This window comes from Eschrichtius robustus, chromosome 3, assembly GCF_028021215.1.
Source record: "Eschrichtius robustus isolate mEscRob2 chromosome 3, mEscRob2.pri, whole genome shotgun sequence".
In the NCBI taxonomy this organism is placed as follows: Eukaryota; Metazoa; Chordata; class Mammalia; order Artiodactyla; family Eschrichtiidae; genus Eschrichtius; species Eschrichtius robustus.
Genome location: NC_090826.1, coordinates 163464771 through 163492740, shown reverse-complemented (window position 1 = coordinate 163492740; position 27970 = coordinate 163464771). Strand labels below are relative to the sequence as shown.

The 27970-nt window shown below is 44.8% G+C and overlaps 1 protein-coding gene across 1 annotated transcript in view; it reads left to right on the top strand.

Moving 5' to 3' along the window:
• The window catches only part of SMYD3 (SET and MYND domain containing 3), a 707726-nt gene that overhangs the window by 592059 nt on the left and 87697 nt on the right, over window positions 1-27970 (top strand). Inside the window, exons 9-10 of the mRNA XM_068538514.1 lie at window positions 948-1035; window positions 5217-5391. Coding sequence (XP_068394615.1) covers window positions 948-1035; window positions 5217-5391 — 263 coding nt within the window. The remainder of the gene's footprint in view (window positions 1-947; window positions 1036-5216; window positions 5392-27970) is intronic.

Genomic DNA, 27970 nt, shown 5'->3' with positions numbered 1-27970 from the left:
TGGCTCCTTTCACTAAGCATGATGTTTTTTAAGGTTCATCCATGTTGTAGCATGTATTAGTTCTTCATTTCTTTTTTTTTTTTTTTTTTTAATTTTTGGCTGCGTTGGGTCTTCCTTGCTGCGTGCGTACTTTCTCTAGCTGCGGCGAGCAGAGGCTACTCTTCGTTGCGGTGTGTGGGCTTCTCATTGCATTGACTTCTCTTGTTGCGGAGCACAGGCTCTAGGCATGCGGGCTTCCGTAGTTGTGGCTCGCGGGCTCTAGAGCGCAGGCTCAGTAGTTGTGGTGCATGGGCTTCGTTGCTCCGCGGCATGTGGGAAGTTCCCGGACCAGGGCTTGAACCCTTGTCCCCTGCATTGGCAGGAGGATTCTTAACCACTGCGCCACCAGGGAAGCCCATACTTGATTTCTTTTTATTGTCAACTAATATTCCATTGTATGGCTATACCACATTTTGTTTATCCATTCATTGGTTGATGGGCATTTGGGTTGTTTCTACTTTATTTGCTATTATGAATAATGCTGCTGTGAACATTTATGCACAAGTTTTTATGTGAACATATATTCTCATTTTTATTGCATATACATCTATGGAGTGGAATTGTTGTATAGTAACTCTGTGTTTAACTTTTAGAATAACTGCCAAACTGTTTTCCAAAGTGGCTACACCATTTTACATTCCTACCAGTAATGCATGAGGGTTCCAATTTTTCCACAACCTTACCAACATTTGTTATTATCTTTTTTATTATAACCATCCTAGTTATGAAATGATATCTCCTTGTGGTTTTGATTTGCATTTCCCCGATGGCTAATAATATTGAGTATCTTTTCATGTGTTTATTGGCCATCTGTATATCTTCTCTGGAGAAATATCTATTCAGATCCTTTGCCCATTTTTTAATTGAGGAATTTGTCTTCCTCTGTTCTTTTAATTTGGCCCGAACAGGATGCTGATATGCTAACTGGTGATGAGCAAATATGGAAGGAAGTTCAAGAATCCCTGAAAAAAATCGAAGAACTGAAGGCACATTGGAGTATCCTTTTACCTGTGGATTGAGTTGTTTTGTGGGATTGCTTCCTTACTGGTTGGAGCCTGGTATTAATGAATCCATGTCCAGGGTTTGACCTCTCCACGAGCCAAAGAGCTTCATTCTGTTCCGTGGTCACAGGTTGCATCCCTGACCCCAGCCAACAATTTCAGTAATGGCTAAGGAAGATATGGTAAGGTCAGCATGAATTCCACTCCACCATTAGATGATAATCCAAATTTATAGGCAGGATTAGTGGGACAGTAAGTAGTACTCTCGTTATGTGTACAAGGTAACAAATTTCTGGATTCCCTTCCTCCCGTAACCTACATCTCTAAAAAGTATAACTTGGAATCCTTATAATTTAATGACTGTAGTCAACCATGACTGCAATGGCAATGGGAGTTGCTTCACAATACATTTTCTTGGCGTAAATAGTGAGGGGACCTCGGGAGGACTCACTCCCAGTAAGCACTGGAGGATTGTAAGAGCCCGTGGTCTGTCAGTCTTTGAGTCTCAAGGAGTTGATTAACTCCCAAGTGGATTCACTGTGTTTCCCTTTCTCTTTTCCCCCAATCGTCTTATGGTCATGGAAAAGTCTGCAGAAAGGTGCCTGTTCTGTCATCAATAGTCTGTTCTCTTTGGGTGGGCTGTCTGCCCTGCTCCCCTCACTGGAGCAGAGTGACTTGTGGTAAACACCCAGAAAATGCCAGGGACTAAATTTATGAGCAAATACAGGTCAGCATTAGCTTGGGAGAAAAGCCTCTTAGTTAAAATTATTCCATTTTTTTGCTCACTGAGGTGTTTTACAGGAAAGGTTTACCTTGTTTGCAAGGTGACTGTTGCCAGTGTTTCGAAGGGAAGTTGTCATGTGGTCCCTCCCAGCTTGCTGGGGGATAAAGTAGATGTATTCCTGTCAGCGGCTGCATCTGGTTTTTACTTCTAAGGCTTGTCACCTCAAACCTCTTTAAAATGAGTTGGAGCATATGTAAATGAACAGGCAAATAATTATGGAGGTCATGCAACATGATGTTAAAATAGAGTCAAAGTCTTGCCACAGAAATGTCTGGCATTGTGTAAGAGACAGGCATTCCTCCTGACAATCCATCAAATATCTAATCCTAGGATGAAAAGCCACAGAAGTTAGCGTGGCAGTCTGTTACGAAACCAGTGCGTTGCCTAAGATACTGCTTCCCCCAGCCTCTGGGGGCCACATGCAGCAAACTTTAAACATGCACGTCAGGTGAGTACAACAGAAAGTCATCAAGTCACTTTTCTTCAATAAATGTGCCTCTTCCGAGACCAGAGGCAACTCCTCAGAGACAGGACTCGTCCTAAAATTACAGAGTGTTATGTACAGAAAGGCCCTCAGCCATGTGTTAGGGGGCCTGAAGTTCTAACCAGGAAGTCAGGCCTGTGGGGTAAGGTATTATGACACCAGAGGCCCCCGCTGAAAGAAAAATATATTTCCTGTGAGGGTTAATAAAGATAGGAGCTCCCACTCACGCAAGTGGCTTGATTGGTTTATCAAAAGTGTTCACTGATGTGTTGGAAAGCAGTGCCCTGAGAGTCTGAATGGTGGAAAAGGTAGATTTTGCCGGAGAGAGGGCAAAGGACAGGTGGGCCGTCTGTCCAGGATGGGGGATGCTGTGTTAGGACCAGAGGAAGAGGTTTTGAGCTGGAGGCGGGGCGGAGAGCCCTGGACTGTGTGAGAGTCGGGCAGGGTGTGGGTGTATGGCGGGGAAATGCCATCAACCTTACTCCACTGACCCATCTTCCTTAAGCTGGTCACGCTTGGAGGTCATGGCACAGTAAAAGAAGGAGGAACGCACTGATATTTGAGCAGTATGATCTTGTGCAAGACACTAAATGTTCTCCCACTGTGTCCCAGGTACACAATTCTGCCTGGCTCAGGAGAGAACACGTGAAGCGTTTTTTAAAAACTTTACATACAGTATCTTATTTAATTCTTACAGCGACATTAGGCATTTTTATTTCTGGCCTACTTCAAAGCACAGGTGATGTCCTCAGAACCTCAAATCTGACCAATGGCAGAACTAGCTTAGATTTATTTTATTTTTTTATTTTTTTATTTTTTTAACATCTTTATTGGAGTATAATTGCTTTACAATGGTATGTTAGTTTCTGCTTTATAACAAAGTGAATCAGTTATACATATATATATATGTTCCCTTATCTCTTCCCTCTTGCGTCTCCCTCCCACCCTCCCTATCCCACCCCTCTAAGTGGTCACAAACCACCGAGCTGATCTCCCTGTGCTATGCGGCTGCTTCCCACTAGCTATCTATTTTATGTTTGGTAGTGTGTATATGTCCATGCCACTCTCTCACTTTGTCACAGCTTACCCTTCCCCCTCCCCATATCCTCAAGTCCATTCTCTAGTAGGTCTGTGTCTTTATTCCTGTCTTACCCCTAGGTTCTTCATGACCTTTTTTTTTTTCTTAGATTCCATATATATGTGTTAGCATACGGTATTTGTTTTTCTCTTTCTGACTTACTTCACTCTGTATGACAGACTCGAGGTCCATCCACCTCACTACAAATAACTCAATTTCGTTTCTTTTTATGGCTGAGTAATACTCCATTGTATATATGTGCCACATCTTCTTTATCCATTCATCTGTCAGTGGACACTTAGGTTGCTTCCAAGTCCTGGCTATTGTAAATAGAGCTGCAATGAACATTGTGGTACATGACTCTTTTTGAATTATGGTTTCCTCAGGGTATATGCCCAGTAGTGGGATTGCTGGGTCACGTGGGAGTTCTATTTTTAGTTTTTTAAGGAACCTCTATACTGTTCTCCATAGTGGCTATATCAATTTACATTCCCACCAACAGTGCAAGAGGGTTCCCTTTTCTCCACACCCTCTCCAGCATTTATTGTTTCTAGATTTTTTGATGATGGCCATTCTGACCGGTGTGAGATGATATCTCATTGTAGTTTTGATTTGCATTTCTCTAATGATTAGTGATGTTGAGCATCCTTTCACGTGTTTGTTGGCAATCTGTATATCTTAAATCCAGCTTCTTCTGCGGTCAAACACTGTGCCATTTCTGTAAATCTGCAAACCTTGCGCCCTGTGGAATTCCAGCCTATGGAAGCAGATGAAGTCGGAGCTACACAGGTTGCAGGTGAGGGAGGAGCGGGAGCTGGGCAGTCCCAGCCTAGCGTCCTCCTTGGCCTCGGCCGTGCCTAACACAGCATCAAAGGGAAAAAACTGTGTCAGGTCCCTGGGGCCTGCCTTCTCTCTCACCTGCAGCTGTGCTTCTGAGGGAGTTCACCTGCAGGACTCGAGGCACGCTGCATACACCACGTCCTCAGTCGTCTGACTGCCTCGTCAGTTTTAAAAAGTGAGGCCGCACTGGGCTCCATGAGAGTAAGTTATGGACTCACGGTTAATCGGAAAGTCATTGTGGCTCCGAAGTGAAGATTGGGTCTTCTCCCCACCCTTTTTAAAGCATCCTTTCCCCCTGCCTGCAATTAATGTACATAAGCCACATGTTCTTAATATTTATCTTTTACTTTGGGGGTTTAAAATAAGAATACCTTTATTTGGTTAAGTATAGACTTGAATCACTTTTGTTTTATAATCAAAAACCTTAAATTTGAGATCCAGTGGAAATGGATTTCTTTAAGTTGTTTCCCCTAGTGTGTGCCTGGGGTTGTGTTTTTGGTTTCTTATATGCCCAAGGTTCAAATGACACGGAAGCAAAAATGAGGTCCTCCCTTTTTAAAAGGAGTCTCTCTAAAGCTTCTTTAATTTCAGATCGTTTTTGAAACAGAAACTAACAGAGTAAATAATTTTAAACTGAACTAACTTACTCTTTAGCTCATTTAATAAACAGCTGCATTTATTCCATGGCTAGGTTTAAAGAGAATACATGTAGGAATAGGAAGGAAGAATGGTTCTCTGGAAATCTAATCCCTCAAAGCACAGGCTTGGTTGGAAGATGGTTTGTTGATGTAAACAGAATTTCCTTCTCTGAGACACCACTTACATGTTTTTGTTTCTCAAGTGTGTTTTCAGGCAGCTCTCATCTGTGCAAAATAATGGGCGCTTCCTTCCCTCCTGTGCCTGGGAGCTCTTCAGCCTTTTCGAGAATCTCATTTTACTTTTGTTTTTTCTTGATGAAGACAATGAATCCTTAACTAAGGTTAATAACAGAGTGGGAACAGGTTCTGGCCATGTGCCAGGCGATCCTAAGCAGCAACGCTGAGCGGCTTCCCGATATCAACATCTACCAGCTGAAGGTGCTCGACTGTGCCATGGACGCCTGCATCAACCTCGGGCTGCTGGAGGAGGCATTGTTCTACGGCATTCGGACCATGGAGCCGTACAGGTGAGTCCGGGGAGGGGCTAAAGTAAGGGATACAGTGTCTTTACTTGGGGCAGAGGCTCGCGAGAGCCTGACATCATCCTGATCGCTGCTGCTTTGTAAGAGTGTTCCATCTGCTTCTCAGTCAGTGTGTAAAACCACACCTTGGTTCATTGATGCGTTCATTCCTCATTTGTGAAGTTCCTTCCGTGTGTCAGGCACTGTGGGTGTGCAGGGACTGATGAAATGCTGTCTGCACGTGGAGCTAGTGCTTGTAATAAGGTGCAGTGCTCGCCATGGCAGAGGCAAGTACAGAGTTTGGGGGAGCAGAGAGGGGCTTGGCACAGACGTAGCCTGGGGGCTGCGGCCTGTGGCCTTAGCCCTGCCGATCTAGGTGAGGACGCTGGTGTGGGACCCTCCACCTGGCTGACAGCAGTACTGGTTTCTTCCATTTCTCAGGGCTTTATGGTTCCCGGGGTGCCTTCACTTGAACCATTTGACCTCATAATCACCTTATGACCCAAGCAGGAGAGCAGGGAGACAGCCCTGCTCAAACATGTCATTGAGTCAGGGGAAGGAACCTCTGGTAATGAATTATTTCTTGACCGGCCTCAGCTCCTCCAGACCATTGCGTGTTTTGCCCCTAGACGTTCTGGTAACTCAGGGGAGCTTTCGGAGGGAGGGCAGTGTTGAAGTCTAGTGCTGATAATTTGGTGCGGGTGGGTGTGGGACCCTGGTTTGCAGTGGGCTAAGAACATACGTTTGGAAGATGAGATAGATCAGTCCAGAAGAAAGGGCACAGAGACGCATATACCATCATCTGAGGTTGCGATAGCCGCCTCCAGCACAGAACAAGGTCACTCACTGCGGGGAAGGTGCCCTGCAAGCATCTGGGACCTGGGGAGGCTGGGGGAGGCCCCTGCGGAGGAGGGGCACCATTCCAGGCAGATACTGAGTTTCCCAGCTCTGAAGACCGTGCAGACACGATGTCAGCCCTAAGGGGCTGAGGAAAGGGAGGATCCAGGTCTAGACCTATGCAACATGGGCAACCGGCAGGGGAGTGGTCCTCAGGGAAGGAGGGGAGGGAGGCAGAGCCCAGGGCGCCGTCTGTCCCCACTTGAGGAAGAGCCTCAGAAGACACCAGGGCTGGGAAGTTACCAGGATCAACACGCTAAGAACAGAAGCAAGTCCAGGATCTGGGATGTCAGTCCGGGCAAAGGGAGGAAGCCGGAAATGACACATTTGGTCAGGAAGCCAGGAGCACGGTGCAGACAGAGAAGAGCCTAAAGATGGCATAGACCCACCAGCCAGGTGCATGGCAGAAGTCCATAGGCCAGCCACGGCACCAGGGTGACCCTGAGGGTGTTTTTCAGAACTTCTCTAGGTGGTTTCTCCCGGTGCCTTGTGGTTGAACAGCTTCGGAATCCAGACTGTGAGTCAGCTTTAATCAAACTTATAAGAGATTGCCTTGAGGGCTGGGACTGTAGACTTTCCCATGAGCGTGAAATGTCTGTTAGGTATGATGAATCTTGTGGGTTCTCAGAAAATATGAATTGAATACAAAGAGATAAGGCTTCGTTCCTTCTCTGTGTTGCAATGAGAGGCAGGTTGGGGACAGTTGGCGTTACCCCTCTGAACTCAGGGCTCGGGCTCAGGACGCCAAACCACAGGCTGCCCGGTGAGCGGATGGAATCCGGCCAGGAGACAAAGACGGAAAATCCTCTTTCCTCCAGACCCCCTCAGCGGCCGCTCGCCCCGCTGCCGTCTGGGGCTGGAAGTGCGCTGAGCCCGCCGCCCAGGCACAGGAATATATGTTGGTCCCCCGGCTTCATTAAGAAAGCCACATGCCTTTGAGGGAGCTCGTTCTCCGCGTACTTTTGAATCCTCTTTTCTCCATAGCCCCCAAGGCTTCTCTGAAGGACTTTCTTACCCCCTTAATTAACTGGCAGTTTCACTGACTTAAACTTGAATCAAACAAAGAGGCCTTTCTTGTAAGTGAGGCCAAGTCCACGGAATGTACTCCATGTTGTTTGGAATACTTTTGGTTATGTTTCCCTGGTGTTGGGCAGGTCACGATCTCTCTGTAAATTTACCCTCTGTTCTTACGCTGGGTGACACATTTCCAAGCTTCCCTCCGTTTCTCCTCCCTGGAGCTTATTAAGGAGTTGCTCTGTGGTGTTCTGTATTTCAAGAAATCAAATCTGCAATGATCCACTTCAAACGAGTGAGATCTGAACTGTTTGCTTTCAAAGTTGTAGCAGAGGAAAGGGCTATCAGTGATCCAGACCAACAGAGCTAAGAGAAATGAGAGGGGTGGATGCCGACAGACTTGGCCTTTTTTCCCTTTAGCTCAGGCAAAAGTGAAAATAAAGAACTAACAGGTCAGATGCCCTGCAAGCCCTTTAACAATCTTAGAGCGTGAGGTAGGAATCCCGAGGTGGGCAGTGGTTTTCACCCCGCAGGTGTGCATGAGGGAACTCACGCTGTGGGCCTGCCCCGTCTACACGGTCTCCCGGCAAATGCTCCGGGTGGGCTTTTTGTCCACCTGTAGCCAAGGACACGGGCAGTTAGGCACGCGTTACTGAGAGGTGACTGGATTGCCATCTGCCGTAACAGTTTTACAGTGTTAATATACTGTTTTCAACAACTAGATTGAGGTCAAGACTCTAGTGATGATTTTGTCACTGCTGACCTTGGCTAAATCTTAACTGCTGACCTTAGAGGGGAAGGTGTCCATTATTCCATTTTTATCCAAATCACCGCGTTGCCCTCAGCTCCCTTCTTGTCACTCCATCATTTATTTTTACTCAATAGAAGTTCCTTTTATGCTGCAACATAAAGTATTAAGTTCTTTATGTTTCATAAAGCAATTTGGAATTAATTCACATACAACTAAATGTGTAATCTTTAGTATTAGCTCATAATACTTCTCCTGAGAGTATCTATGTGTGTATCTGTGATTATATATGCAGTCATCTGTCTGTTAGCACTACCAACATTAAGTAAAGGTATTTCCCAAATTTTACTTAAAAATACAAGTCAGTCAAACCTCAGCTGTAAGACGAATTAGGTTCCAAAAGTTAGTTTGCCAGTTGGTAGTTTAGAACTTGGAAAGCATTTTCTTACTGAAGAAGGTGTGACAGATCACGCTGAGGTCCCCTGGACTAGCCCGTGAAAGTCTGCTCGGCATGATCAATGTAGGCCATAAATTTTTTTTAAAAAAAAGGAGAAAGAAATACAAAAACAAAACTGAACATAGTTTTGAAAACTAAGATTTAAATTATGTTGAATACAAATTAAAGTTGATTTTCTTTAGGAACCAGAGGCTGATAACAGAGGTACAGAGGCTTCTTAAGGCTTCGAGGAGGACTTTCAATATATTCACACGTTCTGTTAATTTTTTTCTAACATCTTTATTGGAGTATAATTGCTTTACAATGGTGTGTTAGTTGCTGCTGTATAACAAAGTGAGTCAGCTATATGTATATATATATCCCCACATCCCCCCCCCCGCTTGCGTCTCCCTCCCACCCTCCCTATCCCACCCTCCCTATCCCACCCCTCTAGGTGGTCTCAAAGCACCGAGCTGATCTCCCTGTGCTATGCGGCTGCTTCCCACTAGCTATCTATTTTACGTTTGGTAGTGTATATATGTCCATACCACTCTCTTACTTCATCCCAGCTTACCCTTCCCCCTCCCCGTGACCTCAAGTCCATTTCAATATATTCACACGTTCTGTTAATTTTTGTTGTAAGAATAATACATACTCCTAGGAAAGGACATTTTCAAAACGACGGAAAGGTAAAAATCATCCTCATCTTTCACACTTGTGTCCCACTCCCTAAAGATAGCCATGGTAAGTTTCTTTCTGAACTTTTCCATGTGTGAGGCACTCGTCTGAATATATTCCAAAGCCCCACTTTTCCCTCCTTTCCTCACTTTCTGTCTTCTTCTTGTCTTTCTTGGGGAGCAACTCGGTCCCAATCCTGATCTATTAAATATGCCTACTGGCGCGGTGGGTGGGGAAGGAAAGGTGACAAGGAGAAAAGGGATGGAGAAGCCAAGAATTCTCCTTAGTGGGAGAGAAAAGGAAAAAATAGGGTCGCTCTCTGTCTCATGTTCCATAACTTGCTTTTTTCACTTTATGACAAAGTGTGGGCATCTGTGCAGATCGACTCCTGCATGTCTACCTCATTCTTTTTAACAGATACCTAGAATATCATCTCATGAATGTACCATAATTTGTCCATCAGTCCCTCTGGTCTCCATGTATGTTTACCATGTCAAACAATACTATGATTAACAGCCCACGTACTTGCATCCTTGTGTTCTGATGTGACTGAAGCCATAGGGTGAATCCATATGATAAATTCCTAAATGCTAACTTGCTGCATCAAAAGTTATGTACATTTTCACTGTAGATAACTGTTACCAAATTGTGTCCCCCATCCACCAAAATGTTCCTCTTTTCTCAAAAGAATTAAGAATGGATAGCATGATATTGATTATATCTGATTTAAATTCATTTCATAATATATAAGGGCCTTTTCCTGATCAAAGTCTGTTCTTCTAGAGTGAGGTTTGCTTGTATTGATTTACTTATCCAAAAATAGTGCTGGGAATGACATTTTGTAAGTTACCTGGAAAGAGGCAGGAGAACAGGAATGACGAAGGGTCTTACACGTGAGTGCGCAAGGGGTATGAAGTCCTCCTCAAGGGGTAGAAATCGTGAAAGCGTAAGTTTTTATCTCATCGTTTTCTGTGCTTTGTTGTCAGAAAAAAAAATGGTGGGAAGAATGGCAGTAAAATGCAGCTGGTGGTTTGTGTACATGACGTAGTTACAAGTTAAGTGTTTGTAACTCAGAGATTGCCAGTTATCACATAGCAGCCGTATCCGTTTTGATTTTGCCAGTAATTTTTTGACTTTTCCCTCAGAAGCTTTAGCAGATAAGTTGATGAAATGTAAGGTTTCATCACAGCAGTACCTTCTACGACTGTTTTCAAGCTGGCTTTTCTTCTGAAGACGTTTACAATTGGTCTTCTGTGGGTTTCTGTCTAGTCCAAGAGCCAGCAGAGCATGTGGGTGCACATTACCCGGGGCGCAGTCACTCACTCACTCGGCACTTACCTGGGCCTGCTCTACTGTTGCCTCATCTCTCCGTGTCACAGACCTTGTTGGGCTGCTCCAGGAGAATGCTTGTGTCCGTATACCTGTCAGTGAAGCTCATTCCTAGAGGGCAGGGTCTTGGCTGGGGGTATCAGCTGTAGGACATTTCCTCAGCCAGACTCACAGAGGAGGACCCCAGAGGTAAAGCAGAGCTGGGTCTCCAGCCAGGAGGGGACCTGAGAATCGGAGCTTCACCCAGCGTTCTGTTCACGCACCTTGTTTGCAATCTGTCTGCCATGGTGAGGTTTACAGAATTATTTCACCCAGTGAATGAAGAGATGTTTTATTCTCTGCTTACTGATGTGGACGGTAATCCCTTAGCCACTTAATCATTTTTTTTCCGTACTGTAATTTTCAATTAAAGTATCTTTGGTGGCCAAACCCCTATATGAGAGTTTGAGCTCTGTGTGCATGTTTGTGTAAAATACCGAGTTACCTGATACCTCTAATCGGGGCCTCTCTTTCTTTGCTGCCAGTTCTGTGAGGTTATTTCTTAGTCACGGCCCCTTGTCTTGACACTGGGGCAGTGACCACCCGCCTGGCAGTTGGGGTAGGGGCCCATCGAGGCCCAAGCACTCTTAATTTAACCTGTTTAATATCAGCCCCTTCGTTTAATTCCAAAGGGCTCTTTTAATTCAGAATCTAGAAATACAACAAAAGGAAAAAGAAGGCGAAGGAGAGAAAAGAGGAAGAGGAAGGAGGCGAGAACAGTGCAGATGATGAGATGCCGCAGTTCAGGTGCACGTGTGTTTATTAAACTACTGACTTGAGCTCATTCCTAGTTACTCACGTTTCCAGGTCCAGATAACCTGGAGCTAGTGTGAGGCTTTTGGTAGGAGAATAAAGAAGAGCAGGATGAGTGATTTCTCTGACTGCACTTTACTTGGGGCAGCAGAGAAATGAAAACATCTTGCCTTCAGTGGTCCACTCCTCTAAAAACACCCTAACTTCCCTTTCGCTCGAACCATCTTGCTGGAGATGCCACCTGTGTGTTTGGGTAAAGACATTTATTGACCAGTGTGCTGGGTGGTTCCAGCCCTGACCCCACTAGTTGCAAGAGAATGACCCAGCTTTGTGTCTTTAGTTCCGAAAGAGAAATAAAGGGTAGTCTGTGCATGGAACTGGCATGAGGCTCTGACCCTCCAGCCCCTCTGAAAGAGGGGAGGGGCGGCCACGAGCCCACCCATTCTCCTGGATGCCGCAGCTCCTCTGCCCATTGCCACCACCCCAGGCCTCTGGCCCTTGAACAAGAGCTGCAGATTCTGACAGACCTCCCGGTGACAGCAGACAGGCCTAGGTGACAGCTTCACAGACCAAGCCTTAATCCAACCTGGGTCTTCCCACCTGACTTAAGGGCGGCACAGATGACTGGGCACTGCTGGTATATGTACAGCCCCTGCTGGGGAGGGGGAGGTGACCCACACATTGCCCCCAACACGCTGTGCACAGCAGGACACGTGTGAAACCCATGCTTCCTGCTGTCTCCTGGCCACACAGCTCTGTATGTTTGTCTTTCCTGGCTACCGGAGGGCCACCACCTGACCATCGTTCAGAGACCCCACCTTCTGCTTTATCCTGGATCATAGTGTTGAAATCCTCTGCTGAACTTTATTCCGCCCACTCCCCCTGTGCTAGGATTGCTAGATCAGCACATTGCCCAGAGCCACATTCCTCCTCTCAGACAAGAAAATCCCACAGCCGCGGGCCAGCGTCATCCATCCCCACACTTACCTCGACTCTGGACACCCCAGGCTAGGTCGGGGCACAGGACATACTTCTTGTCTGTTGCATTTGTCTGATTCCTGGTAAACAGCCTCCCTGGGGAGCAAGATGAAAGCCACGCTCCACCCTGGGATTAGGTACCTGCACAGGAAAGCATTTCATCTTCTGTGTTCACCCATGTATATTCTCTGAGAAATGGTCTTCTGTCCTCCTATTTAAGAAAGCATTTCCAGAATAAAAACATTTCCTATTGCGTTTCACTTTTTTTCTTTTTTAAACTTTCACAAGCCATCACTGAGTACTTTGACTTTCCTGACAGAAAATCTTCAGTGTCTTATTACAATAGATTGTACCCTAAGCAGCAGGATATCAAATCCTAGGGAATCTTTTGGGATGCATTAAATTTCTCCTGTTGAATCAATCTCTTGCCTGGCTGCCCCTGAAGCTACATAGCTGCTATCTCTTTTCCTTTTTCTCAGCTCTTGGAAGAGAAAGTAGAGAAAAAAATATCCCATTTTCCCCTGTAGCGAGCCAACAGAAAATCAGGCAGGCCTGAGAAATGGGAAATGATGGATATAACTTTGAAAGGCTCAAAAAGAATCGATTAAAACCAACTTCAATTTCATGTAAATACATGTTTTGTAATTAAAAAAATTTTTTTTGGTCACATGCTATTTGTGTATTTTGAGTGAAGTCCATACTGAGTTTTCAGAACTTCTCCAACGATAGATGAATGGACCTTCAATTAAATTGCACAAGTAAAGCTGATTTATCAAGCCTCATGCTTTTGATCACTTATAGAGAATGGTGATAGCACTTGTAAGGAACAGTAAGAGGTCCTTCAAAGAAATGAAAGGTGGGGAATAAATGGCCCCGAAAATGATAGGTCCCAGTTTTTGCGAGAGCCAAGTTATTTTGAGCTCGAAAAATGTCCTTCGGCCCAGATAGCACAAAGCTTTTGAGCTCATGAGAGCACACTGGCTGGAAAAAATGTGTAATACGTTCAAGGGAAGTGGCCCCACCAGGGACTAGGAAACTGGAGTGCAAGAGGGCAGCAGGCTGCGGCCTTGACCAGGGCAGAGGGCAGAGCCCTGGGAGCAGCGAGGGGAGTGGAGACAGCGCTCACTCTGCAAAGAATGCAAGGCTGCTGGAAATGGCTCTTCCCGCACAAAGAACACCAATCACGCTATCACGCTGCCCTTCAGAATTAAAGAGGAACAAATCTGCTCTCACTTGTAATGGGGACTATCACCGTAATATCCTCCCAAAGTAAGATAAATCGTGTTCAGCCGCCGCAGAAGCATCTGTCCGCTATTTCAGCATCATCTTGTGAGAGGAATGGGTGAAAGGACTGTCAGAGCTCTCCTCTACCTTTCAGCTTTCCTCAACTGAAAAGTAATTGCTATTATTTATTAAGAGCCTCCTGTGGGCCAGGCAGCTCGCTTGTCCTTCTAATCTTTCCAGCACAGTGAGGAGGGAGTTAGCCTGTCCTGTCCTCCATAGGAGGGGACTGAGGATGAGAAGTATGTGGCAGAGTTTGGGGTTCAAACCGTAGGCTTATTTATTTTATTTTGGTTGTAATTTACCAAAAGAGCAGTTGAGTCAGCTTGAACCCAGGTTTGCTCGGTTATAAAGGTCTGAATTGTTACTGCACTACAGCGGGCTGAGTGGTCTTTCCAGCTACCCCCTGCCTTCCTACTACATGGATCTATCAAGATTCTTTTTGTTACAGGTGACAGAAACCCAACTCAGATGGCCTGAGCATGAAAGGGGGTTCGCCGCCCACGTAACTGCACAGCCAGGGACAGAATTGGTGTGACAGAATTCAGGGATACAGTCTCTCTTCCTCTCAGCCCTTCCCTCCTCCTCTCCCTGGATCTGTTTCTCTCTGCTCTGCTCATTCCTCTATGTTGTCTTCATTCTTTACCACCCAGGTGGTCTCCCCACAATGTGGTAGAGAAGGTGGCCTCCAGCAGCCTCCGGTTCACATTCTCCTAGTTCTGTGACAAAAGAAAAGGTTCTGTTTCCTCTAGCTCCAATTTTTTGTTTTAATTTTTTGAATTTTTAATTTTTTGGCCACACCATGCAGAATGTGGGATCTTAGTTCCCCGACCAGGGATGAAACCTGTGTCCCCCCCTGCAGTGCAAGTGTGGAGTCTTAACCACTGGACTCCCAGGGAAGTTCCTCTAGCTCCAAATTTTAAAATATGTGTTTTGGATGGACTTTTTTGGCCTCTTTGGGTCTCATGCCCACCGCTGCCTGGACCAAGGGAGATGACATGCTGGCAGCCCTACCAGTAACAAGGTGTGGAATGGACGGAAGGTATTCAAAAGATGGAGAGTAGGTGGATGATGGACAAAGCAGAAGAATGTTGTCCACTGTACTAGTCAGTCTAGTAAAAATTCTGGAAAGAAAAAAATTCACAGGTGGTAAAGAGAGTCCAAAGGCTGGTAAGTAAAAAGCTATGACGTGGGAGAGAAAGAAAAAGCAGCATTGTACCATTAGAGTTATGCGTTAGGAATGAAGTTCTGCAAGAACAGATTCCTAGAATTTTAAAAGGGGCCGCAGTATTCACTTGGACCAGGACACAAGCTAAGCTGCTTGAGAAGAAGTCTGTCCGCTGTAAGAGGAAAAGATGGGTCGGGAGGCCGGTGAGGCCCTACCTGAGGCAGAAAAGTTGTGTAAGAAAGTGTGCCTGATGGCAGCATGTGATACATCTTGTGAAGGTTTTTCAGTCCCAGTGTGCATTACCTATTTCAGGCTGTAGGCACTAAGGAACATAGCCAGAAGACTGCATTTGTTTTGGAAGTGCTGCAGGTAGAGTGCACCTTGATTTCAGCAAGGTATTTGATAATGTCTTCTGGTACATTTCCTATAGATGGAAAAATTGGGCTAGTAAGGTTTGTTTATGCCTTTTAAATAGCTGTTTCTGAACTGTAGCCATTAACAGATTGATAGTCTCCTTTTGGGAAATATGTAATGGCATGTGCCTCAAAGCTCCACCTTTTTGGTTCTGAGTCAACATTTTTATTAAAGACTTAATGAGATGAATACATAGATGTTATGTATATCAAATTTGCAAGGGATGCAAAGCTGAGAAGAATAACTAATACTTTGGGGGAATAAACCAAACTTCAAAATTATCTCCTTAATTAAACGTTTGGCCGATATCAACAAGATGAACTTAAACAGGGATACATGGAAAAGTCTGCATTTGTGATTAAAAATTCAGTAACAGGCTGGAGAATTTTTCTAGTGTTTTGTAGTGGATTATGTTTGGATGTCCCACTAGCATTAATTCCTCCATTCTCTTTCTTAGTAGAACCTCAAATATCCTAGCCATGTAGTTTGTATGTGATTGATTGACCACAGGGGCAGTGCGTGATTAGCTTAAGCTAGAGAATCATATTTCCCTGGTCACCTGACTCAAGCCAGACCAGTTAGAGCCAATGATGGTCTATTCTTAGACTTCTATTCTCAATATTAAGAAAGTAAACTGCCCATTCCTATGGCTCATGATAGAGGAAGCATATGGCCACAGGAGATGCAGGCTGTTAGGTCTCTTGGGACCACAAAGAGGGAGAATGGAGATGAAACTCAGGAAGCAGAGGCAAGGAATGGAGACAGATCCTGGTCCCATTGTTCAAGAATTGCCTGAAACCAAATTCAGCCCTGTAGTATTGAGTTACACAACACTTAGGCTGATAAATTTCATTTTTTTATCAACCTGTTTGAATTGGATTTCTTGGTTCATACCACATAAAGACTCCTAGCTAATATATATGGGGGGTTGCAGGAGACTAGTGCAGTGCAGTCACCAAGAAAGATAATGCAACCTTATGTTGCATGATTGTAAGTAATTGTAAGAGACTGGATACACGCATCCATTGCACTGTGTCTAGAGAGTTCCTAGCTAAGAGTGACCGAAATGAGAAGAATCTTGTAGCAACATCATATGAGAAATGGCCGATGAGAAATGGAGATGTTTTACCACAAGATGCAAAGACTTTGAGAAGGAAAAGGAGACCTGTTATATAAGTTTTCAAATCTTTAAAGGGCTGTAGTGTAGGACAGGGGTAGTCTCTTCCTCATGACCAGAGGGGGAGGAACTAGGACATATGACTTGGAATTAGAGGAAGGCACATTTCATGCCAGGCTATTAGGAAGAGCAGTTTAGGGAATTCCACAGTGGTCCAGTGGTTAGGACTCTGAGCTTTCACTGCAGTGGGCATGGGTTTGATCCCTTATATCTCATTTTAAAAATAAAAAGCAACAGGCTTCTGCCTCACCCCTCCCCACTTTCAAGGCTGCTTCTTAAGAGCAACTCTTTAAAAACATTTCCGTTTTCAGCGCATCTGATAGTTATTTTTATACCTCTGAATAATAGTTTTTTGATTTATGTTTCTTGTGTATCAACTAAATAGTCTACTCCTAACTATGAAAAACTAAAGCTCTAGCTTGTACTATCCTCTCTCCTTCCTCTTCCTTTCCATTAAAAAAGTATAAAGGTTATTTAATTCTTTTAATGGCTAACTGTGAAACTTCAGACAACATACTGAAATCTCTATTTCTCATTCTGTCAACTTTAGGCAATGTCCCTTGATTTCCCACTAGGTTAGATGGAGCTTTAGTACTCTTGTTCTTAATGGAGAATTAGAATATAAAATTCTCAGTTCAAAATCACTTTCAATGGCTATTTTAAAAGCCTGCTACCCTGTCTTCTAAGATCTATCATTTCTGATTCTACTTGGATTTGGGTTTCTTTGTTGATCACCATTTCATCTTTCTGTAAGTTTTTAGGCTCTGCTCTTCTCCTTGATATTCTGAAAGTTCACGTTGATATATCTAGGCATGGGTATTTTTTTCATTTATGCTAGATCCTTTCATTTTAAAGGCTCCTGTCTTCCTTTATCTCTGAGAAATTTTTTCTTTATTTTTTCCTTTTTAATTCCATTTCCTCTATTCTCTCTGTTCTTTTGTCCTGAAAGTCCTGGTAGTCAGATGTTAACCTTCCATTTCCAGTGTCTTGGGCCTTTTGTTTTATGTTCTGAGAGTTATCCTTGACTTAATCTTCCAGACCTTTATTGGAATTTTTATATCTCAGCAAAAATTTTGTTTATAAATATATAAGAACTCGTTCTTGAAAATTTTCTTTTTCATAGCTCCCGATTCTTATTTTTTTGAACTCAACATCTTCTCGAATCTAAGGGTAATTGGTCTTTTAAAATATTCCCTCCCATTTTCTGAATAATCTCAGTTTCTTCAAGTTTTTTTTCTTCAGTTTATTTTTTCTGGTCTTTTTCTGTGTTCTAAACTTTTCTTGAATGGTTCTCCATTCATAGTTTTTTACAACTTTATTGAGATGTAATTCACATACCATGTCGCTTACCCATTTGAAGTTTACAATTCAGTGGCTTTTAGTATATTCACAGAGTTTTGCATCTAATACTACCATCAATTTTAGAACATTTTCACTGTCTCCCTCTAAGGAAACCCTACGCTCCTTAGTTGTTCTCTGTCCCGTAATCTCACTCACCCCCACTGCCCCCCTGACCTTGGCAACCACTGTCCATTCACGTTTGGAAATATGGGGTTAGAAGGGTTGGCTTGTTGCTCTGGGGGTTTTAAAATGGCAGTCGGTAAGAAGACAATGGTTGGGAAGGAGGAGAAGGCAGAGGTTGAGATTGAGTAGAACCCAAGTCCCAGAAAGCTGGGTGTAGGAATCAGGACCTTGGAGAGCCCTGAGAGGGGCTAGTGTTGCAGGTAAGCAGTCAGACCTTCTGTATTCATGAGCTTCACTTCTGTATTCAGGATTCAGAGGACATCCTGCCACAGATGATGATGCAGTGCCTCTGGACTCTGGGTTCCATAAGGGGAGGGGGGGAACATGTCTGTCTTCTTCGTAGCTCTGTCTCCTACACTTGGCATACTATTTAGCACACAGTACACATTATTTATTTGTAGAAGAATTCAGTGTCATTTGTTTATATAATGCCTTACAATTTGCAAGGCACTTTTGTATCCTCATCTCTTATCTCTACTGAGATAGGCAGGTATGCAAAAGTGGACTTACCGTGGAGCTAATGAGACTGAAATTGTAGGATCCTCCACTTGCATGAGTCCCTTCTAAAACCCTGTTCTCAATCCTGTATTTGTTAACTTTGCATTCTTTTCCTTAAAGTAGGCCTACAAAATTATGTTTTCTAGTGTCAGGCATGAGAAAACCTGAACCTAGATCTGCCTCTCTAGGTAACAGCAGAAGTGATTAGCCCCAGTTTATAGCTATAAAGCTGTGGCTGAGAGAGCTGGCTACCTCGCCCAAAGTCCCACATCTGGTAAGTGGCAGAGCATTTCATACTTGAATGATGTCTCCCACTACTTCTCGCCCCCCGTCCCACCCCCGCAAGAGGTACAGCTTCTGATTGGTGCCTGTTCCCAGGACACCAGTCATAGGGAGCCGTACAGACCTGAGCGTTCTGCAAATACCTGTCAGCAAGGGTTGGGCCCAGGGCAGCTGGTGAGGACTATACATGGGAGATGTCTGTTGCCCCCCAGCTCACAGGCTGTCTCTCTATCCAACAGGAACCAAGCAAGGAAAGCCATGCATCCTCCCCCGCCTCCACCTACATGTTTAAGTTTTAGTTATGGAGTACCTTTGAAAGTATTTTCTCTGAACAAAGAGAAACACCGAATTCTCCTTTCCACTTCTGTTTCTGAATAAGACTTTTAATCCCGTGTTGTTTCACGGTCTTAAAATAAAATGTAAGATCTAATGAAAAGTCAGAGATCATATTTTCAACTGCCAACTAATTCGGTGATTCTCCCAGGTGGGAATCAGTGTCTGCTCTGCAGAGGTGAATCATGCATTCCATCGTGTTGTGCCGCTGACTTTCTTCTTTGAAAATTAACTTAACCCTCCATGCTTTTCAACTTTTCACTGAAGTATATACTTCATGCTTGCCTTTCCCCAGACACAAGTGTATGTGTTTTGAGTAGAAATCTAAGCTGGCGGTGCCTGGAGGAGATGGTCTCAGTCTGTTGGAGGATTGAACTGAATTCCCCGGAGACAGAGAAGAAATCTCCCAGTGTCTCAGGTCTGAGTCTCTCTCTGATGGCCTGCCAGCCCCCAGGCTAATAATGTGAGACTTGGCTCTGGGGGGGAGTTTCATTCTCTCTAGAACTTCCTTATTCTTAAGTTATTGATCCAGTAGCAAGTTACGGGGACCAAACTCCCATGGGTAATACCATGGTGTGATCAGAAAGGCGAAGGTTATAGAGACTTTCTTCCTTCGGTGCTTCTTCCCTCGTGTCCACACCCTCACCCCCAACCCTTAATAGGCCCGAGAATCACCTCGACTTGGTGCTGACTAGTGCTCGTAATAGCATGAAAATAATTTCTTCCCAGTTGGCAAGCAGTCACTGCCCCAGACCCTCTGTGCAGCTACACAGGCTCCTGTCCTGAAACTTTCCCATCATCCAGGAACCAAAAAGGGGGGTGCACTACACTCCTTCTGGGACCTGCTCCATCGCTAAGGCTGGCATCGTTCCGATTGGTTAGGGACTGCGCCATGTTGCAGGTTATTAAATATTTTGAAAAATCACCCCAGCTCCTGACAAAGTCTGATCACTTGGGATGGGGGTCGAATTGGGTCATAGGCTCCTATTTGACGCCCCAGTTCCTTGGCAAATCAGAGACAAAGTTGCCCCTTCAAAGGTTGATTCTCAGGGCTTCTCTCAAGGCACACCTTTCTTTTGGCTTTGCTCTGTCAAGGTTTCCTTAACACTGGTGACAGTAAAAACACAAAATGAGGCACTGGAGTCACCCGTGTGTCCAAGTTGGAGCATCCTTGCGAGCACCGTAGCGGCGCCCCAGCTGCGAATGAGTGAGTGTGCGCTGAGCTCCACTGCCTTATAAGAGCATGTGTGCAAACGGAAGAATGTACGCCGCCAGCAAGGCCAGCTTTCATCTGTCAGCAGCTGAAAACACTTAGGCCAGTCCGCCGACTGGAAGTGTGCACCACTGCGAGGTGCTCAGCAGCAGATGGAACGCGTAAAGCCCACCGACTCAGAGCGTTAGCACCTTCGGTGGCCTTTGGACGAGCCTGGAATTAACCTGCATCAACGCATAAACATCGCTCTCAAGATGTCCTGCGAGAAAAGATCACTCCTCGGGGCCGGCCCCTGAACGCTGCAGGGTGTGCGTCCAAGGCCGGGCAGCAGGGGGAAAGTGCAGGGGCCGAGGTAAGGGAGCAGCAGGGATTCAGGTCCAGCCTTGTCGAAAACCAGCCTCACTCAGCTCAGCTCAGCGTAAGCCAGGCCATCTTGGACTGAGTCACGGCTTTGGCTTTATCCCGTCTCACCTCTTAGGTCTCCGGCGTCTGTTTATATGTAACCCACATGGTGTCATCCTTGTCCCCTGGCCACAGCAGTATTTAAACTAACCAAATTGGCCAGAATTGGGTTTTGACAAAAGGTATTTTCCCAGTAGCTTTAGAGACCCTTGTGAGGGTCACACCCTGCGGGGTGGCTAATATTTGGCAGGAGCCGGGGGCTTCTGGTCTGGCCCGAAGGAGCCTGACCGCATGGGCTCAGGTGTTGTGCTACAAAGGCACCTCCTAGATGCCGTGTAGAGGACCAAACCAGTGAAAACAGGGAGACATCCCTGCCTAACAAGAAGCCACCTACATCCGCAGTCCTGGAGAGAGAAGAACAGAAAGGATGAAGAACCGAGGTCTGTCACTTCCCCCGAAGGTTAATTCAGGAATTAGTTTCGTTGATCCTGGTGCTGGGCGCATCTGTGCAGCAAACTTAGTCTGTGGTGTCCCCACCTTCGTATCTGATGCCATTCCTCTCGTACCCCTTCCCCTCTCCCCCCACTGGTGGCTCCTGTAGCCCCTAAGGGGCCAGGGCCTCGCTGCTGTCTCCCTATAGCCCTCTCCTTCTAAACCCACTCTCAGATCCTTCTGCCCTGCTGGCGTCTCTTGACTGGCAAGCTATGAGCTGGCTTTCCCAAGGACACCTGTATTTAGCAGAAATCAAAGCCTTAAGCTAATTGTTGATCACAGTCTAGTCACCAGGCACCATCCAGAGCAACGATCCCTGGACCACCTTGGACCTTGAAATCTATGCACGTTAATCTACCCACTTGTGCTTAAAACCCGCCTCGCTCAGAGCAGACTGGGTATGACTACAAGGGTAATACAAGTCTTAGCTGCCCTTTTGATTCCTGCCCGTGAGCAGTATAAATGCTAACAAAATGTGGGCAGAGAGAGAACAGGAGAAGGAGGGAGAAAGAGCCTTCGATAATGTCGAGAGAGAGCGAGACGCCTTAGCTCTGGGTAATAGCGGGTTGTTCCGCTGGACTTGCTTCAGGGCACTGGTGTCTGTCCTGATCGTGCTGCACAGTCCAGAGACTGCTTTAAATGGCGTCCTCCCTCTCTGGATTGTCTTTGAGGCCTTCTCAAAGCTGGGGCATTGGAGTATCCAGCTTATGCAGATTTGAGGCCATACCGTATACGTCAACCATGAGATAATCCCCAGTGAAAAGGAAGCTTGCAGTGCAAGGAAATTCCGTGCTTGCTACTCACCTTCTCTGTGCCAGGCACTGGCTAAAGCGGTTTAGACAAGTTACCTCATTTGATCCTTAGAGTATCACTGTCGATAGGATATCCTTACCGTCGTCCTTGTGTTCTTATCCCCATTTTACTGATGAGAAAACTGAAACTCAGAGAAGTTAAGAAACTTGCCTCAGGAGACAGGATTTAAATCATGGACCATTCAACTCCAAGTCTCGTATCTTTTCTACCATACCATTCTTCTTTTTACAAAAGATGACAGATTTTTAAAAATAAAGTGAATAGCTGCCCTTGTTGATCTCTAAGCTCACCTTGTCATATAGCTGAAAAGGTTCCCATTCCCATAATGTGGGATTTTCCCCCAGAGACTCCCTGTATGAGTTGTTCATTTGATGGATGGCCCTTTACACCTGTTTCTGCATGTACACATGCTGCTAAATACTACTGTCATTTAGTAGGAAAAATATAACCCCGTGTCCTAAAAGTCCTTGTCAGTAGCCGAGACAGAGCCTGACATTAGATCCCCCTCTTTGGTCTCCCGCTTGTGGGCTGAACCATCATTACTCAGGACGTTGCTGTGATCTTCTGAAAGGGAAGATTGCTCCATCGGGGCTACTCAAAACTGTGAAATGAGGTTGGCTATCGTAATTTGCTTCCTAAATTTTCAGCCTAGTAGCCTGCCAGTACAGTGTTCTTCAGAAGATGTTAAAGATCCTGTATCAGAGAACAGGAGTGCATTCTATTAAGGTTGTGTATGAGTCCTGGCAGTTAAAGCACAGAAAGGTTCATGGGGGGCTGGGGTGGAGGGCAGGACTTAGCTGCAGCCCGCCGGCCTTCACGGTGGAGCAGTGAGTGATTCTGATAACGATTCTCGCAGGGGTCAGCCTTTGAGTGCTCGGCTGCCCATCTAGATGGTTTTTACTCCCCAGCATGGTGACAGGGGTCAGCCACTCCCAGAGGACTGTCAGCATGACCTTCTACAGCTCACAGAAGTGCAAGCACAGCCTTCCTGGGGTGAGTGAGAGGTCAAAGAAATCCATTTAAACACATCAGAAATGTGGCTGAGGATGGCAGAGGCTCTGAAGAGCATCTCTTTACGAGGAAACTTGGTCACATCAGGCAGGTGGCACTAGAGGCAGATTCCGGTCCAGAGCCCAGGTGGCTGGACCCGGTCCACTGCCTTCCCCTCTATTCTCATTTCCCCAAGAGTATTCGTAGGTTTAGGTGGAGAAAGGCCTCTTAAGTGAAAAAAAGGACTCAGTGATCAAATTAATTCGAGAAGCAGTGGGTTAAACAAGGTACTGCAGGACATCCCAGAGCCTCTACAGTACACTTCATCCTAAAATAAAGAGTACATCTTTCTACATTCTCGTGTCTAAACTTGGAGTAAATCTTAGAATCAGTGTCAGAAGCAGGGTGAGGCAAGTGAACTGTGTAGGGTGCAAGGTTTAAGGAGGCGCTCATTCTCAGGGTCCTGCAGGTAAGACCCAGGAGTGCGTGTGCCCAGAGCCTCCCTCTCCTCCCGGCCCAGGTCAGAACAACCTGCCTGGCACCCAGCAGGGGGTGCAGATGTGCTGAGGCCGCCCCGCCTGCACAGAATGTCGGGACTTACTCTTCCCAGGGACCTGTTCATCTCATGGCCCCTCGAGTGAGTTCTTAAAATAGCGCACCAAGGTTAAATTTTAACTTAGATCCTTTCACTGACTCTTAAAATGCCTTTTAAAAGATTGTTATATAAAAAAGAAAGAACGAAAGAAAGGCTATTACTTGCAGTGGAAAAAGCCAAGCAAACAACACCTTAACCAAGTAGATGAGCGTCGTCAGTGATGCCATGTGCCTATCATGCCCCCTCTGATACTGTTTACAAAAACCCATAAGCCCCATGTAGTCATGAGAAAAACCCAGATCCGGGTACATTGTACAGAATACTTGGCCAATGCTCTTTAAGACTGTCTAGGAAAGACTGAGAAACTGCTACAGACCAGAAGAGACTGGGGAGACATGACAACTGACTGCACTGTTGTCCCTGAATTGGATTCCAGAACAGAGAGGGGACATTGGCGGAAGCACTAGTAAAATCCAAATAAAGTCTGGAACTTAATTAACAGTAGTATGCCAACATAGCTTTCTTAGTTATGACAAATGTTCCTTGGTAATGTAAGATCTTAACAACAGGCAAAACTGGAGAAGGGTTTATGGGAACTCCGTACTATCTTTGCAACTTTTCTATAAATCTAAAATTATCCCCAAACAAAATGTGTTTTTAAAAAGAAAAGACTGGGCTTCCCTGGTGGCGCAATGGTTAGGAATCCGCCTGCCAATGCAGGGGACACAGGTTCGAGCCCTGGTCCGGGAAGATCCCACATGCCGCGGAGCAACTGAGCCCATGCGCCGCAGCTGCTGAGCCTGCGCTCTGGAGCCCGCGAGCCACAACTACTGAGCCCGTGCGTCACAACTACTGAAGCCCACGCGCCTAGAGCCAGTGCTCCTCAGCAGGAGAAGCCACCGCAATGAGAAGCCCGCGCACCGCAACGAAGAGCAGCCCCCGCTCGCCGCAGCTGGAGAAAGTCCACGTGCAGCAACGAAGACCCAACGCAGCCAAAAATAATAAATTTTTAAAAAAAGAAAGAAAAGACTGTTATAAAGTAGCATGGTAAAGGCAAATTTTCTGCCACACCCCAGGTAGTGTAGTTAAAGGTGATAGAAATTGCCAGATTTCAAGAAATGGATCATAGAAGTTTCGAAATGAGAAGACGGTGTGCCAGTTCTTGAAATGATGATTCCTTCATTATGAAGAACCTTAATTCCATCTCCAAGCATCTATCAAAAGCTTCCAGCTGACACTTAAGGAAGTTGATACCTTCTAGTGACATGTTATTCAGTTAAGGAAAAGAGGAAACTATAAACTTATCAAAAAGAAAAGGCACGTGAATCTAATATTCCTTTATAGGATTCAGTTATGTTGTTTGTCCTAAAGGTGCAAAAGAAATCAAGATCATGAAAAGTTTATAAAAAGCAATTCATCACCGTGATATTTAAGATGACTTCTAAAGGTCAAAAGTGACTCAGAAAACCGTTAGAATCTGAAGGCAAGAATGATTAGATACAAACTGTTACTGAGATATTGAAGAAGGGCGTCTATAAGTACCTGTATAGGTAAATGTAAGCTCTTATAATTTAAAACCAAATTGCTTGTTCTTGTAATCAGATGTTTCTCCCCATACCTTCAAAAAACTGCTGTTAAATCAATGGGGAGCTTACAATTGACGATGCCTTAGAATCCCAGAATAAAGCAGAGGTGAAGTACTTAACTGCCCATGGAACCCTGGGGTTCCATGGAGATTACTTGGGTAAAAGTGCTCTACCCTATTTACTGCCTCTCCATTTGACACAGGATGAATTCTCAGCCTAAAGGCTACCAAAACTATAGCTGTTAAGTTTGGGAATGAGTGTGCTATACACACACTGATTTATTGAGAGTTTCTGAACCCAGAGGGGCTCCGCATGTAAATGACCCCTAAAAAGTGAGACCCAACCTCTTGGCTGATTATTGAGCCAGACATTAAGTCAGATGAGACATAAAGATCCTTTTCAGCTTCTTTGAATGTGGTAAGGGTGCCCCAGACCTGCCCATTCATTATACAATACGGCTAAAAAACATGGAGGTACACAGAGTTGACAAGGCCTTTCCTCCCTCCCTCAAGGAAAGCAGTGAGCTCTAGGAAACTCACATCCATCACTGAGGGAAGAAACAAGCTCTGCTCCCATAACACTGGCTTGGGTGATGTCTGGCAAGGTTTTCAATTCAAGACGCCCTACTTGTGAGCCTCCATCACAGACACAGACACATTCATAAACCTTGGCCTTCTCCAGAGTCAGCACCAGGTTACTGAGGGCCCATTTGAAGGTTGTTGTCCTCAGAGCCTTGCTTGGCAGTTTTCTCTTCTCTGGTGAATGAAGGGTTAAACGTGTCACTGCCGCAGTTCCCCTCACAGGGCTTTATTAATCCAGTCTCCTGCTCCAGACTTGACCTTCAATCACTGGGAAACAAGAAAACATTGAAAACAACTTCAACCAAATGAAAAATACTCTGTTGGACTCGGTCCAGACCTTGGCAACCTTTGTGTGAGTGATGCAGTAAAGCGGCTGCATGACAGGTATGTTTCTAGCTGATGGAAACCTCAAGTTATTAATGGCTCTTCTGGGGCAAGGTGGTAAGGGCAGCGTTGGCCCCTGCTGTGGCAGAATAACAAATGAGAGAGAAAGTTACTGAGGCACATGCTTTGCCCCAAAATAGCCATGGATGGAGGGTACTTATCAGATAGATGTCTTAGCTAAGTGCTAGCTCCTTCCCACTGGTGAAGATGAGGAAAGACACTTAGTTTCTTTGTATATGTCATGGCTAGAGTTCCATCACTCTATACAGGGCAGCTGTGTTTTAGCCAATTCATCATTTGCCGTCCTGTGTGTAGCTCTGTTGAGAAGGACAAGCATTTATTACCCTCAATAAGGTAGAGTACTGTCATTACAGAAAACCAGTAATTGAGGGTGGGCCCTGGCTAAAATACTGAGAAGTGTGTCATTCACACAAACCTGTGGACCCAGACTTCTGAAGTTCAAGTACTGTTTACTTGGGATTGGCTCAAGTTTGGTTAAGAAGCTGTGGAATTTGGACGGGGTTGTTGATACCGCTGTTTGTGATGAGAGAAACCAGACCAACTCTTGTGATGTAAAGAGGGAAAGAAGGGCAGGGATGTGGGCTAAGAGGCCACCCACCAAGAATCTACATCTTACTCTAAAGGACAATTGTGTAACTCAGTCCAGGCATTGTGAGCCTGTGGGGTGACATTTGGAGAGGAAGAAGAAAGAAGTACCTGTCTCTTCTAGTTTAAAGGCAGGTGTTGGCAATCTCAAATGAAAGATTTGTGAATCTGCATACAGCTTGTGCCACCATAGTGAGTTGTAAACCTTATCAGTGGCTGGGTTTTGCCAGGAAAATCAGTCATCTCTAAGCTTTCTACTTTCTGTGGTAGTCTGGGCAATATTTGCCGACTACACTCTGTCACACATTTTTTGGCTCAGAAAGTTCCCCAGAGGATCATTCTCTATAGGTTTACAGAAGATAAAAGGTAAGGTGGTGCCCAGGCTAGTTGCCTGCTCACTTATACACCTAGCTATTGGGGTCATCTTTCACCCGCTCTCAGTATTTCTTCATACTAGGTTACGCATCATCTTTTCTTTTTTAAATAGTTTTATTGAGAGTAATTCACATAGTATCCAATTCCCCATTTAAAGTGTACAACTCAATGGCTTTCAGTATATTTACAGATTATAAAATGCAACTATCTTTTTTATGCAATTTTAGGACATTTTCATTAGCAGTCACACCACAATCCCCTCAGTCCCCAGTTCCTAGGCAGCTAGCGATCTGCTTTCTGTCTCTCTATATTTGCCTATTCTGGACATTTTATGTAAATGGAATCGTACAGTAGGTGGCCTTTTGTGACTGGCTTCTTTCGCTTAGCATATTTTCAAGGTTCACCCATATTGTAGCATGTATTAGTACTCTATTTCTTTTTATTGAGAAATAATATTCCATTTTATGAATATGCCAAATTTTATTTATCCATTCATTGGTTGATGGATCTTTGGGCTCTTTCTACTTTTTGGCTATTAAGAATAATACTGCTATGAACATATTTGCACAGATTTTTATATGGACGTTTTTAAATTTCTCTCAGGTATATACCTAAGAGTGGTACTGCTAGATCATGTGGTAACTCTGTGTTTAACATTTTGAGGAACTGCCAAACTGTTTTCCAAAGTGGGTACATAACTTTACATTCTCACCAGTAATATATGAGGGTTCCACTTTCTCCATATCCTCGCCACCACTTGCTATGATCTGTCTTTTGATTCTAGCCAACCTAGTGGGTGTGCATTGGTATCTCACTGTGGTTTCAATTTGCCTATTATTATTTCTTCTATAGAGAAATGTCTATTCATATCCTTTGCCTGTATTTTAACTGGGTTGTTTGTCTTTACATTATTGTTTTTACATTATTATTACATTGTAATAGTTTTTTATATATTTCTAGAGATAAGTTCCTTGCCACATATATGATTTGCATGTATTT